Here is a 14,706-nt window from a genome sequence, read left to right as displayed (position 1 = left end):
TAGCCAGGTGTGGTGGCACACGCCTGTGGTCCCAGCTACTCGAGAGGCTGAGGCAGGAGGACTGATTGAGCCAGGGAGGTTGGTCAGGGTTGCAGTAAGCCATGATCACACTACTGCATGCCAGCCTCGGTGACAGAGTGAGATTCTGTCTCAAAACGAAACAAAACAAAAAAGAATTTTCACCAGTTTTACAGAGGAATGGGTTCCTTAAGCTGTCATGCTGGAAGCTGATCTTATCTAAGGCTGCTTTTGTGTTACAATGGTAGAGTTGAAGAGTTGAATAACTCCAACAGAGATTCTCTAGTCTACAAAGTTGAAAATATTTACTATGTGGTCCTGTACAGAAAAAGCATGCCAACCCTTGCTTACTGCTGCCAATGCTGCTGATCCACAAACCACACTTTTAGCAGCAAGAACTTAAATTACTTGAGAAGCAGTACTGTACGGGCTGTGAGCTTGGTTCAAAACCCCACCTTGCCATTTACTAGATAAATGGGTTTGTTCTGAGGATTAAATGTGCAAATGTCTGGCACTTTGAAAATACTGAACAATTGATAGCTGTTATCATCATGTTGGAAACTATGTGGAAAGTAAGTATGAGATGTTATATCCTTCTTCAAAGGGTTTTTTTTCCAGAATATGCAAGCTTTAGAAAAGGGAAACAAGTATTGGCTTTCCAATAAACAAGACGCAACTTCTAATACCTGGGTACATAACAATATTACCTAATGAAAGAATAAACTTTCAAGCGTTTAAGCGTAAGCCTAACTTAAGCCTGACACTGAAATCCTGAATTTTCTGTCAGAGGAGCATCCAGCTTCTTCCAATAACAATGAATGAAAATAACCTTCAGGAAATGCCAAAACCCAAAGTCCTATGAAAAAAAGCAGCAATCATCTTTAACATGAGATTTTGGGCCTAGTTGGCCCTTCCGGTTCTGCCCGTCTCTAGCAACACCCATAAGATGATATAAAGAGAACCACTCGAGCTTCCACCTCGACTGTCACCGCAGCAGTCGGGGCTGCCGGCCGGTTACCTCGCAATTGAACTCCATCTCGGCGTCCATGGTGACGATCCTCACGGTGAACGTCTTGGGTTGCTTCCTCTTGAGAGAGCTGAAGCTCATGCGGGAAGCGATGGCCCCGGCCATGGCGCGGGGCTCAGGCCCGGGACCCTCGCGCCCTACGGCCTGCACTCTGAGCCCTTTAGCCCCCCTGGAGTTGCTGCACAGGCCTCAGGGCCACCATGGTGGCCGGCTGGCCGGCCCGGGAACGGTCTGGGCCGCGCGGGTCCCCAGCGGCCAGCATGGGCCGCGAGGACCCTGCCCGGGCGGAAAGGGGAGTTGGGGGGCGGGCCCTGACGGCTGCAGGGAGGGCGCAGGAGCCGGGACCTTCGGTGCAGGCGCGACCCGGCACTCCGGGATTCGGGCCGGAGATGCCGGGGACGCCTCGGGACGGGAACCCTAGACGGCAGCGGCCCAGACTCCGCGCTCCTCTCAGCGGCCGACTAGGGTCACGGGGCCGCGCTGCATCGGGCGCGTACGCGCGCGCGTGGCTGTCACCGTCCTCACTCCGCGCGCCCGCGGGAAGCGTACCCTCCCCACAGCCCGGGGCGTGCTCCCGGCCCCGCCCTCAGGTCGCCCAGACCACTACGCGCAGCGCAACCGAACCGGAGGCTGACGCATAGATGCTGCGATTGGCTGGGAAGGCCAAGGTAGGCAGGACTTTCCCGCTCCGTCCCGCCTCCTTTGGGGTGACTCCACCAATGGAAAGTTTCACTCTAACTGCAAAAAAAGCAGGCCTGGGCTCGGCGTTGAGTGGCTACAGTGGCAGTCACTCCAAATGCTTTTGTGCCTACTCTAACAAGACTGGTTGAGGCGGCGGACCTCTGCTGGCCTTACCCGGGAAACCACGTAGAGGCTGGATCCGGGGCGCGGGAATTGGGTCCTTCGTTGGCCCAGGGAGGGACTCTTTCGGTTCACGTAGGCTCCGAGTGTGGCGCCCCAGGGGACTGCGTTTCGGACACACGGCGAATATTCTTCTTTGGCAGTTAATCACATATACCGACCCCTATGAAACTTTCAAGACACTTGTGGAGGCCTGTTAGGTTTGCTGGCACTTTTCCGCCAGATCCCTCTGCTTCCCTTTTGAATTATTATTATTATTATTATTATTATTATTATTATTATTATTATTATCGGGACGGAGTTTCGCTCTTGTTGCCCAGGCTGGAGTGCAGTGGCGCGATCTCGGCTCACTGCAACCTCCGCCTCCCGGGTTCAAGCGATTTTCCGGCGTCAGCCTCCCGAGTAGCTGAGATTACAGGTATGCGTCACCACGCCCGGCTAATTTTGTATTTTTAGTAGAGACGGGGTTTCTCCATGTTCGTCAGGCTGGTCTCGAACCTCAGGTGATCCGCCCGCCTCGGCCTCCCGAAGTGATAGGATTACAGGCGTGAGCCACCACGCCCCGCCTAGAATTATTATTGGTTATACCTACCTCGTGAGGTTGTTGAATTTCAGCGCACTGAATACATATAAGGCTTTAGAGCTGAGCCTGGCATCCTATGAAATTGCTGAATTTGGGTTGAAAATGAAAGCATTCTTTATTTTATACTCTATGATGCCCATTTTTGAACCATATTCATGTATTATTTATTTAGTGTCATCAAGGGTTCTAACGGGTGTAGGGGGGATAATTACACCTTTCTGTACTTAGATAATAAATCCTATTTTAAAATAGCTCTTAGTAGTCAAATAGGGACAATTTACTGTGTTTTTTCGTTTGTTTTTTGTTTTGAGACAGAGTTTCGCTCTTGTTGCCCAGGCTGGAGTACAATGGGAAGTCTCGGCTCTCTGCAACCTCCGCCTCCCGGGTTCAAGCAATTCTCCTGCCTCAGCCTCCCCAGTAGTTGGGATTACAGGCGCCCGCCACCACGCCCGGCTAATTTTTGTATTTTTAGTAGGGACGGGGTTTCACCATGTTAGCCAGGCTGGTCTCAAACTTCTGACCTCAGGTGATGTGCCCACCTTGGCCTCCCAAAGTGCTGGGATTACAGGCGTGAGCCACCGCGCCCGGTCTACTGAGTTTTAACAACAATAATCACCCCATAAATGTTAGTTAACATTAGCATCACCCCCCCACTCCACAGGTGAAGATACTGAGAGATATGACAGAGCCACTCGCTGACTATAATGCAGATAGTGAAAGGCAAAGCTAGGACTCAAACCCAGGTCTGTCCCACCCAGAGCCTGCTGGTTAGCACTGTGCTGCCCTGCTTCCAAATTCTCCCTACTACAGCCTCAGGAAATGTGAATTACAGTTCCGGAGTACTCAGCAGACATTGTTGCTGTAACGGTATATTAATGGAATAAATCTAGTTCTTCTGCACAGACCCCTGCTGTGCCTAGTAGCACCGGCCAGGCCTCAGGAATGATTTGCTGCCACACCCAGTGAGGCTGCTGTGGGGACTTTATGTCCTGCCTTCTGCTAGCAAATTCTCCCCACCAAAACTGATTGTTCAGGGCAGTATGGGCTTGGCATGGGAGTGTCTTCATTATCATTGCTTCATTTCTTCCCCGCAGGTGGGAGAACCGGGCTGGGTTTTCTGGGCTCCCCACAGGGACAACAAATCGCTGCTGATAAAAATACGTGACACCGGGCCGGGCGCAGTGGCTCACGCCTGTAATCCCAGCACTTTGGGAGGCAGGCAGATCACAAGGTCAGGAGATCGAGACCATCCTGGCTAACACGGTGAAACCCTGTCTCTACTAAAAATACAAAAGATTAGCCGGGCGTGGTGGCGGGCGCCTGTAGTCCCAGCTACTCGGGAGGCTGAGGCAGGAGAATGGCGTGAACCCGGGAGGCGGAGCTTGCAGTGAGCCGAGATGGCGCCACTGCACTCCAGCCTGGGCGAGAGTGCGAGACTCCGTCTCAAAAAAAAAAAAAAAAAAAAAGGAAAAAGAAAATGCGTGACACTGGGAACCCAGTGAGGAGTAGCAAAAGGAGGTGGATCAGCTAGCAGGGACTAAAAAGCGACACTGATGATTGGTAATAGCTCATTTTTATGAAAAGACTTACCAGGTGCTAGGCACTGGGCTAATTGGCCCCAAATGCCAAATTTAATGTTCCTGGGAGGACATCCAGCTGGACATATGGGTTTGAATCCCAGAAGGGAGGTCAGGGCCAGGAATAAAAATCGATGTGATACAATATTATGCTGGTATTAAAAGTGCCATTCACAGGCTGGACACAGTGGCTTACACCTGTAATCACAGCACTTTGGAAGACCAAGGTTGGAGGATCACATGAGGCCAGGAGTTCGAGACCATCCTGGGCAGCATAGTAAGACCCCATCTCTACAAAAAAAAGTAAAAATTTAGCCAGTGTGCGCCAGGTGCGGTGGCTCACACCTGTAATCCCAGCACTTTGGGAGGTGGAGGCGGGTGGATCACTTGAGATCAGGAGTTCAAGGCTAGCCTGGCCAACATGGTGAAACCCCGTCTCTACAAAAATACAAAAAAAATTAGCCGGGCGTGGTGGCGCACGCCTGTAATCCCAGCTACTCCAGAGGCTGAGAGAGGAAAATCGCTTGAACCCAGGAGGCAGAGGTTGCAGTGAGCTGAGATCGTGCCATTGCACTCCAGCCTAGGTGACAGAACAAGACTTCATCTCAAAAAAAAAAAAAAGAAAAAAAAATTAGCCTGTGTGGTGGAGTGTGCCTGCAGTCTCAGCTACTCAGTGGGGCTGAAGCCGGATGGTCACACCAGACCAGGAGTTGGAGTCCACATGAGCCATGATGGTGTTATTGCACACCAGCCTGGGTGACAGAGTGAGACCCCCAGCTCCCCAAAAAATGCCATTCATAAAGAATAAATACGGCCAGGCGCAGTGGCTCACACTTGTAATCCCAGCAATTTGGGAGGCCCAGGTGGGTGGATCACCTGAGGTCAGGAGTTCAAGACCAGCCTGGACAACATGGTGAAACCCCCGTCTCTACTAAAAATACAAAAACTTAGCCGGGCTTGGTGCTTGGGTGCCTGTAATCCCAGCTAGTCGGGAGGCTGAGGCAAGAGAATCTCTTAAACCCAGGAAGCAGAGGTTGCAGTGAGCCGAGATCGCGTCATTGCACTCTAGCCTGGCCAACAAGAGTGAAAATCCATCTCAGAACAAAAAATAATAATAAATAAATAAACACAGATGATAATTATATGCACCAGATAAGGGTCTGAGGGGGAATTCAGATAGAGCTCATTATGATCTGGCACACAGACCCCAGTTAATAAATATCTGATGAATGAATGAGTGACGGTCATAAAGAAATACTTATGGTGTCAACTATGGTCTGGACAATATTAGTAGCTACCATATTTTAAATGCTTACCAAATACAGCACTCTGCAAAGTGCTTTGCATGCTTTATTTATCTTGATCTTTTTTTTTTTTTTTGACATGGAGTCTTGCACTGTAGCCCAAGCTATGGTGCAGTGGCATGATCTCGGCTCACTGCAACCTCTGCCTCTGGGGCCCAAGCACTTCTCCTGCCTCAGCCTCCCGAGTAGGTAGGACTACAGGTGCGCCACCACGCCCAGATAATTTTTTGTATTTTAGTAGAGACAGGGTTTCACCATATTGCCCAGGCTGGTCTGGAACTCCTGACCTCAGGTGATCCAGCCGCCTCAGCTTCCCGAAGTGCTGGGATTACAGACATGAGCCACCGCGTCCAGACTATTTTGACCTTTTTCAAAACCACATTTGGTAGGTGTAATATCCTCAGTTTATATCTGAGGAAACTGAATAAGGCTGAAAAGAGGTAATTTACCCACAGCCATGATTGGTAGAGCTGCAATTTGCATCTGGGAGTGGTTTCATCCATCTCTCTCCTGATTTACACTTTGCTCTTCCAGATCAGTGGTTCTCAGATAGTGGTCCCTGCCCTACAGGGGACATTTGGCAATGTCTGGAGACTTTTTTGGTTGTCACAACTGGGGGATGTTCCTGGCCTCTAAGGGTAAAAGCCAATGATGGCGTTCAACATTCCACAATGCACAGGACAACTCCCCACAACAAAGAATTATCCAGGTCAAAGTGTCAATAGTGCCAAGATAAAGAAACTGTGCTCTAGAGCAGAGATTTTTGTTTGTTTTTGAGACAAGATCTAGCTCTGTCGCCCAGGCTGCAGTGCAGTGGCAAGATCATGGCTCAGCCTAGACCGCCACTGGATCAAGTGATCCCTCTGCCTCAGCCTCCCGAGTAGCTGGGACTGAGAGGTGAGGGCATGCTGGCAGCCCTCGCAGCCCTCGCTCGCTCTCGGTGCCTCCTCGGCCTTGGCGCCCACTCTGGCCGCGCTTGAGGAGCCCTTCAGCCCGCCGCTGCACTGTGGGAGCCCCTTTCTGGGCTGGCCAAGGCCGGAGCCGGCTCCCTCAGCTTGCGGGGAGATGTAGAGGGAGAGGCACGGGCAGGAACCGGGGCTGCGCGCGGCGCTTGCGGGCCAGCGCGAATTCCGGGTGGGCGTGGGCTCGGCGGGCCCCGCACTCGGAGCGGCCAGCCCGCCGGCAAGCCCCGGGCAGTGAGAGGCTTAGCACCTGGGCCAGCAGCTGCTGTGCTCGATTTCTCGCCGGTCTTAGCTGCCTCTCCGCGGGGAAGGGCTTGGGACCTGCAGCCCACCATGCCTGAACCTCTCTGCCACCGCCGTGGTCTCCTGTGCAGCCCGAGCCTCCCTGACGAGCGCCGCTCCCTGCTCCAGGGCGCCCAGTCCCATCGACCGCCCAACGGCTGAGGAGTGCGGGCGCACGGCGGGGGACTGGCAGGCAGCTCCATCTGCGGCCACGGTGCAGAATCCACTGGGCGAAGCCAGCTGGGCTCCTGAGTTTGGTGGGGACTTAGAGAACCTTTATGTCTAGCCAAGGGATTGTAAATACACCAATCAGCACTCTGTATCTAGCTCAAGGTTTGTAAGCACACCAATCAGCACTCTGTGTCCAGCTCAGGGTTTGTGAATGCACCACTCCATACTCTGTATCTAGCTAGTCTGGTGGGGACTTGGAGAATCTTTATGTCTAGCTAAGGGAATGCACAAATCGGCACTCTGTATCTAGCTCAAGGTTTGTAAATGCACCAATCAGCCCTCTATGTCTAGCTCAGGGTTTGTAAATACACCAATAGACACTCTGTATCTAGCTAATCTAGTGGGGAGGTGGAGAACTTTCGTGTCTAGCTCAGGGATTGTAAACGCACCAATCAGCACCCTGTCAAAACGGACCAATCAGCTCTCAGTAAAACAGACCAATCGGCTGTCTGTAAAGTGGACCAATCAGCAGGATGTGGGTGGGGCCAGATAAGAATAAAAGCTGGTTGCCGGTGCTAGCAGTGATAATGTGTGCAGCTTGTTTTGTATGTTGTGGGATCTTTGTTCGTTTGCTTCTTGTTTGGGTCCACCGTGCTTTTATGAGCTATAGTACTCTGCAAAGGTCTGTAGCTTCAGTTTTGGAGCGAGCGAGACTACGAACCCACCGGGAGAGAGGAACAACTCCAGAAGCGCCGCCTTAAGAGCTGTAACAGTCACTGCGGAAGTGTGCAGTTTCACTTCTGAGCCGGTGACCATGAACCCACCAGAAGGAAGAAACAGGGAACACATCCGAACATTAGAAGGAACAAAGTTTGGACACGTCGCCTTTAAGAACTATAACACTCAACATGAGGGTCGGCGGCTTCATTCTTGAAGTCAGTGAGACCAAGAACCCACCAATCCCGGACACAGGACTACAGGCATGCACCGTCACGCAACGTTAATTTTTTTTTTTTTTTTTTTTTGGTAAAGACAGTTTTGTGATGTTGCCCAGGCTGGTCTCCTGGGTTCAAGCCATTTTTCTGTCTCAGCCTCCCAAAGTGCTGGAATTACAGATGCGAGCCACTGTGCTTGGCCTGTATGTTATTTTAAGCCACTAAACGTATAGCAATTTATTGCACAGCAATAGAAAACAGCCAGAAAGAAAAACATTTTTTGGTAAAGAAATGGGAACTCACTCTGTCACCCAAGCTGGAGCGCTGCTGTGACACGATCATAACTGATTGCAGCTTTCAGGTCCTAGGGTCAAGAGATCCTTGCATCTCAGCCTCCCAATTAGCGGGGGCTAAAGGCACCACCATGCCATGCTAATTTTTAAAAAATTTTTTGTAGAGACAAGGATCTTGCTATGTTGCCCAGGCTGGTCTCAAACTCCTGGCCTCAAGCGATCCTCCTAGCTCGGCATTCGAAAGTGCTGGGGTTACAGGTATGAGTCACCCAGCTCACCTCGCCCCACCAAGAAAAACAATTGCTGGGGCTGAGCGCAGTGGCTCACTCCTGTAATGCCAGTACTTTGGGAGGCCGAGGCGGGTGGATCACCAGATCGGGAGTTTGAGAGCAGCCTGACCAACATGGTGAAAACCTGTGTCTTAAAAAAAATACAAAAGTTAGCTGAGCACAGTGGTGCGTCCTTACAGTCCCAGCTACTAGGGTGGCTGAGGCAGGAGAATCGCTTGAACCCAGAAAGCAGAAGTTGCAGTGAGCTGAGATCACGCCACTGCACTCCAGCCTGGGCGACAGAGCGAGATTCCGTCTCAAAAAAAAAAAAAAAGAAAAAAATTTTAACTCGCATAATCCACTGACCCACTGCTATCGCATACTACTTATTGTTTTATGATTTGTTAATTTTATTTTTTTTGAGACGGAGTCTCGGCTGGAGTGCAGTGGTGCAATCTTGGCTCACTGCAACCTCCTCCTCCTGGGTTCAAGCAGTTCTCTGCCTCAGCCTCCCGAGTAGCTGAGATTATAGGTGCCCGCCACCACGCCCGGCTAATTTGTGTGTTTTAATAGAGACGGGGTTTCACCATCTTGGCCTGGTTGGTCTTGAACTCAGGACCTTGTGATTCACCCACCTCGGCCTCCCAAAGTGCTGGGATTACAGGCGTGAGCCACCACGCCTGGCCATTTGTTAATTTTTCGTTCATTAATATTATCCTCACCCGTCACTAAATATTTTATAATATAGTTTTCTAAGAAATGTACAGGACTTTATGTATGGATGTAAATTTTAAGTTTTTTTCTCTTACACATATTGTAACTCAAGTAATCAAGTTTCCTTCCTGCTGGTAAGAAGCTCAGAGCCAAATTGTATGTCTGCCTCTGGCAATTGTACTTGACCTTGCCTTATTTTTGGCTTTATTTTATTCTTGCTGCTCTTGCTTACTTTACAGTGAATTTTTCCCTACCCACTTACTATTTAATTGTTGCACTAGCTGTATTTCTTTTTACACAGTTATAGATCTCTTATTTAAGGTTTTGTTATTGTTTATTCTTCTTGGGACAAGACCTTACATAACAAATTTGTTTTTTGAGATGGAGTCTTGCTCTGTCGCCCAGGCTGGAGTGCAGCAGCGCTATCTCGGCTCACTGCAACCTCCGCCTCCCGAGTTCAAGCAATTCTGTCTCAGCCTCCAGAGTAGCTGGGATTACAGGTGCCTGCCACCACGCATGGCTAATTTTTGTATTTTTAGTAGAGACAGGATTTCACCATGTTGGCCAGGCTAGTCTCGAACTCCTGACCTCAAGTGATCCGCCTGCTTCGGCCTCCCAAAGTGCTGGGATTACAGGCGTGAGCTACCGCGCCCCACCAACAAAGTATTTTTTAATGTGTATAATTTATAAGCTTTTTATTTTGACCTAATATTGGACTTAAAACCTGCAAAAATAGTAGAGTTTCTCTATATCCTTCACTTAGCATCCTCTAACGTTAACATTTTAGTTAATCGTAATACAATGATCAAAATCAAGAAATTAACATTGAGGCCTGGTGTGTGGCTCATGCCTGTAACTCTTAACACTTTGGGAGGTCAAGGCGGGTGGATTGCCTGAACTCAGGAGTTGATGAAGAGCCTTGCCAATGTGACAAAACCTCATCTCTACTAAAAATATAAAAAATTAGCTGGGCATGGTGGTGCTTGGATGTAGTCTCAGCTACTCACTGCCAGCTCCACCTCCCTGGATTCAAGGATTCTTGTGCCTCAGCCCTCCCTTGTAGCTGGGACTACAGGAGTGTGCCACCACACCCGGCTAATTTTTGTATTTTCAGTAGAGAAGGGTTTTGCCATGTTGCTCAATGTGGTCTTGAACTCCTGGGCTCAATTGATCCACCTGCCTCGGCCTCCCAAAGTGTTGGGATTACAGGCATGAGTCACCGTGTCCGGCCAGCCTTGACACTTTTTAAAGAGTATGTATGGGCTGGGGGCAGTGGCTCATGCCTGTAATCCCAGCACTCTGGGGGGCTGAGGCAGGTGGATCACCTGAGGTCAGGAGTTCGACACTAGCCTGGCCAATGTGGTGAAACCCTGTCTGTACTGACAATACAAAAAATTAGCTGAGTGTGGTGGTGGACGCCTGTAATTCCAGCTACTTGGGACGCTGAGGCAGGAGAATCTCTTGAACCCCAGAGGAGGAGGTTGCAGTGAGTCAACATCGTGCAACTGCACTCCAGCCTGGGTGACAGAGCGAAATTCCATCTCAAAAAAAAAAAAAAAAGTATTGATAGAATATATTTCTCAAAGGTCTGTCTCGTTGGTTTGTCTTACATTTGCTTAGAATTGGACTGATGTTCTAGATGCATTTTTGTAAGCTGCACCAGCAGAGATAGCAATAAGCAAACTAAGAGGTCCTTGCCTATCTTGCAGCCTGAGGCTCAGTGAGGTAACCCGACTCATTAAACATCACCTGACCCAGGTGACCTTGCATGGTCAGAGGCTCAGCCAAGGCACCACACTGGGGTACTGAAGCTGAATGAAAGCAGGCTGCAGGTAATAACTCCTATCTGGACCTAGAACACTTTTGGAAATAAGTAGTACTCCTCCTGTCCTCTGTTCTCTTCAGGCCAGATTGCAGAGATTTGAATTTCTCTAGGATGTCAGTTGATGGTGGAGGCAGACAGGCCTGAGGTAGAATTTCTACTTCTCTGTGACCTTGGGCAATTTAACTTCTCTGAGCTTCAGTTACCCCGTTTGTAAAAATGGTAATACTGTAATAATAAATGCTATGACAAGTTTAAAATCCCTCGTAAACCGTAATTAATATTTATCGGCCAGGCGCGGTGGCTCATGCCTGTAATCCCAGCATTTTGGGAGACTGGGGTGGATCACCTCAGGTCGGGAGTTCAAGACCAGCCTGACCAACGTTGAGAAACCCAGTCTCTACTAAAAACACAAAATTAGCCGGGCGCGGTGGCATGTGCCTGTAATCCCAGCTACTAGGGAGGCTGAGGCAGGAAAATCTCTTGAACCTGGGAGGCAGAGGTTGCAGTGAGCCAAGATGACACCATTGCACTCCAGCCTGGGCAACGAGTGAAACTCCGTCTAAAAAAAAAAAAAAAAAATTTATCAAGCACCTCCTATGTCCAAGGTGCTGTGTTACCTCAAAAAGATTTTTACCATTTCCTGGCCTTCATTTCATCATCACTTAAAAGGAGAGAATAAGAAATGGGGGCAAGGCACAGTGGCTCCCCTGTAATCCCAGCACTTTGGGAGGCCAAGGAGGGAGGATTACTTGAGCCCAGCAGTTTGAGACGAGCCTGGGCAATATGGCAAAACCCCGTCTCTACTAAAAATATAAAAAATTAGGCCAGACACAGTGGCACACACCTGTAATCCCAGCACTTTGGGAGGCTGAGCCGGGTGGATTACCTGAGGTCAGGTGAATCCTGACCAACATGGTGAAACCCTGTCTTTACTAAATACAAAAAAATTAGCCAGGTGTGGTGGCACATGCCTGTAATCTGAGCTACTTGGGAGGCTGAATCGCTTGTACCTGGGAGGCTGAGGTTGCGCTATTGCACTCCAGCCTGGGCAATAAGAGCGAAACTCCATCTCAACAACAACAACAGCCGGGCGCGGTGGCTCACGCCTGTAATCCCAGCACTTTGGGAGGCCGAGGCGGGTGGATCACGAGGTCGGGAGATCGAGACCATCCTGGCTAACACGGTGAAACCCCGTCTCTACTAAAAATACAAAAAATTAGCCGGGCGAGGTGGCGGGCGCCTGTAGTCCCAGCTACTCGGGAGGCTGAGGCAGGAGAATGGCATAAACCCCGGGGGGCAGAGCCTGCAGTGAGCCGAGATCGCGCCACTGCACTCCAGCCTGGGCGACAGAGCGAGACTCCGTCACAAAAACAACAACAACAACAACAACAAAATTAGCTGGACATGGTGGTGCGAGCCTGCAGTCCCAGCTACTCTGAAGGCTGACGTGGGAGGATCGCTTGAGCCCAAGAAGTCCAGGCTGCAGTGAGCTGAGATTGCACCACTACACTTCAGCCTGGGCAATGGGAGTGAGACCTTGTCTCGAAAAAAAATAATAATTATTTTATTTTTTTGAGATGGAGTCTCATTTTGTCACCCAGGCTGGAGTGCAGTGGCATGATCTCGGCTTGCTGCAACCTCTGCCTCCTGGTTTGAAGTGATTCTCCTGCCTCAGCCTCCCAAGTAGCTGGGACTACAAGCGTGCACCACCACGCCTGGCTAATTTTGTATTTTTAGTAGACACCGGATTTCACCATGTTGGCCAGGCTGGTCTCAAACTCCTGACCTCAAGTGATCTGCCTGCCTCCACCTCCCAAAGTGCTGGGATTACAGGCATGAGCTACCCTGCCCACCCAAAAGAAATAAAAATAATTTTAAAAAAGAAATGGAGGCCAGGCATGGTGGCACATGCCTGTAATCTCAGCTACTCAGGAGGCTGAGGCAGGAGAATCGTTTGAACCCGCGAGGCAGAGGTTGCAGTGAGCCGAGACCGCGCCATCGCACTCCAGCCTGGGCAACAGAGCGAGACTCCATCTCAAAAAAAAAAAAAAGAAAAAAAGAAATGGAATTTCAAATAGTAAATCCATTCTAAAAGCACAAATTTATTGAATTGTTACTGAATGCTCTTTTTTTTTTTTTTCTTGAGACGGAGTTTCGCTCTTGTTGCTCAGACTGGAGTGCAGTGGCACGATCTCAGCTCACTGCAACCTGCCTTCTGGGTTCAAGCGATTCTTCTGCCTCAGCCTCCCGAGTAGCTGGGATTACAGGCATGCGCCACCATGCCTGGCTAATTTTGTATTTTTAGTAGAGATGGGGTTTTTCCACGTTGGTCAGGCTGGTCTCGAACTCCCAGCCTCAGGTGATCCTTCTGCCTTGGCCTCCCAAAGTGCTGGGATTATAGGCATGAGCCACCACGCCCGGCAATTTTTGCATTTTTGTAGAGATAAGAGTTTTGCCATGTTGCCCAGGCTGGTCTTGAACTCTTGGGTTCAAATGATCTGCCCACCTCGGCCTCCTACAGAGCTAAGATTACAGGTGTGAGCCACTGCACACAGTCTAAATGTCCCCTGTTCACAAGGACATTAGTCATACTGGATTAGGGCTCACCCTAATGACCTAATTTTAATTTTATTACTTCTTTCAAGACCCTATTTCCAAATAAGGTCACATTCCGAGGTACTAGGGGTTAGGACTTCAACATCTCTTTTTGAGGAAACACAATTCAACCCATAGCTCCCTGCTTGCAGGAGTGGACTCAAGTGGCCATATTTATGCTGGGGAGGACCAGGAATGTCATATTTATTTGTTTGTTTTTTTTTTGAGACAGAGTCTAGCTCTGTCACCCAGGCTGGAGTGCAGTGGCACCATCTCGGCTCGCTGCAACCTCCACCTCCCAGGTTCAAGTGCTTCTCCTGCCTCAGCCTCCCAAGTAGCTGGGGATTACAAGCATGGGCCACCAAGCCTGGGTAATATTTGTATTTTTAGTAGAGACCGGGTTTCACCACGTTGTCCAGGCTGGTCTCAAACTCCTAACCTCAGGTGATCCACCCGCCTCAGCCTCCCAAAGTGTTGGGATCATAGGCATGAGCCACCACGCCTGGCCAACCTCCCTCATTTAAATGTCATATTTTACAAGAAGGATGCCATGCTGTAAACTTAACATGATTCAAAACTTTGTGTTCCAAGAATATGAGTAGGAGATGAAATGCACTCACATAACTCATAAATCTGCACAACCATCTGACCACATTTTTGCTTTTGATCCTGCTTTGTATCTTTGCAGCATTATCTGTACCTGCGGGCAGTCTCCTAAATTAACAGCACCACCTGTCATGGAGGTGGTTTGGTCTTCTTCATGGTGTCTCATCATGTCCAATAGCCACTCCAAAGGTGTTGATTGGAGGACATGCTTTTCAGCACTAGCCCCTCTCCTTCAGGAATGCCTGAATGATGTTGTTATATCCTTTTTCTTATTTGTTTGTTTTTGTTTTTTCTGAGATAGAGTCTTGCTCTGTCACCCAGGCTGGAGTGCAGTGGCGCAATCTCAGCTCATTGCAACCTCCATCTCCTGGGTTCAAGCAATTCTCCTGCCTCAGCCTCCTGAGTAGCTAGGATTCCAGGCATGTGCCACCACACCCAGCTAATTTTTGTATTTTTAGTAGAGACCAGGTTTCACCATGTTGGCCAGGCTGGTCTCGAACTCCTGACCTTGGCCTCCCAAAGTGCTGGGATTACAGGCATGAGCCACCGCGCCCAGTCTTGTTATAGCCTTTTTAAGTGGTTTATAATAACAGTGTCTGGCCAAATAATAGCACAAAAAACAATTGCTAGTGTCCCAAGCACGTCAACAACCGTGTGATTTGCTCAGTAATGACAGGATGTGGG

At 49.5% G+C, this 14,706-nt stretch overlaps 1 protein-coding gene across 7 annotated transcripts in view; it reads right to left on the bottom strand.

The window, feature by feature from the left end:
- NF2 (NF2, moesin-ezrin-radixin like (MERLIN) tumor suppressor) overlaps positions 1-1,627 on the bottom strand; it is a 93,957-nt gene extending 92,330 nt beyond the window's left edge. For 5 of the 7 annotated variants that reach the window (XM_019018641.4, XM_019018645.4, XM_019018644.4 and 2 more), the window contains exon 1: positions 1,037-1,176. In XM_019018641.4, coding sequence (XP_018874186.1) covers positions 1,037-1,150 — 114 coding nt within the window. In that variant the 5' untranslated portion in view covers positions 1,151-1,176. Of the gene's footprint in view, positions 1-1,036 lie in introns of all 7 variants that reach the window. The other 2 variants (XM_019018640.4, XM_055374141.2) reach the window with 2 other exon arrangements.
- Positions 1,628-14,706: the final 13,079 nt, after the last annotated feature.

Source organism: Gorilla gorilla, chromosome 23, assembly GCF_029281585.2.
Source record: "Gorilla gorilla gorilla isolate KB3781 chromosome 23, NHGRI_mGorGor1-v2.1_pri, whole genome shotgun sequence".
Classification (NCBI taxonomy): domain Eukaryota; kingdom Metazoa; phylum Chordata; class Mammalia; order Primates; family Hominidae; genus Gorilla; species Gorilla gorilla.
The sequence above is the reverse complement of the archived record's forward strand: the minus strand, read 5'-3'. Positions and strand labels throughout refer to the sequence as shown.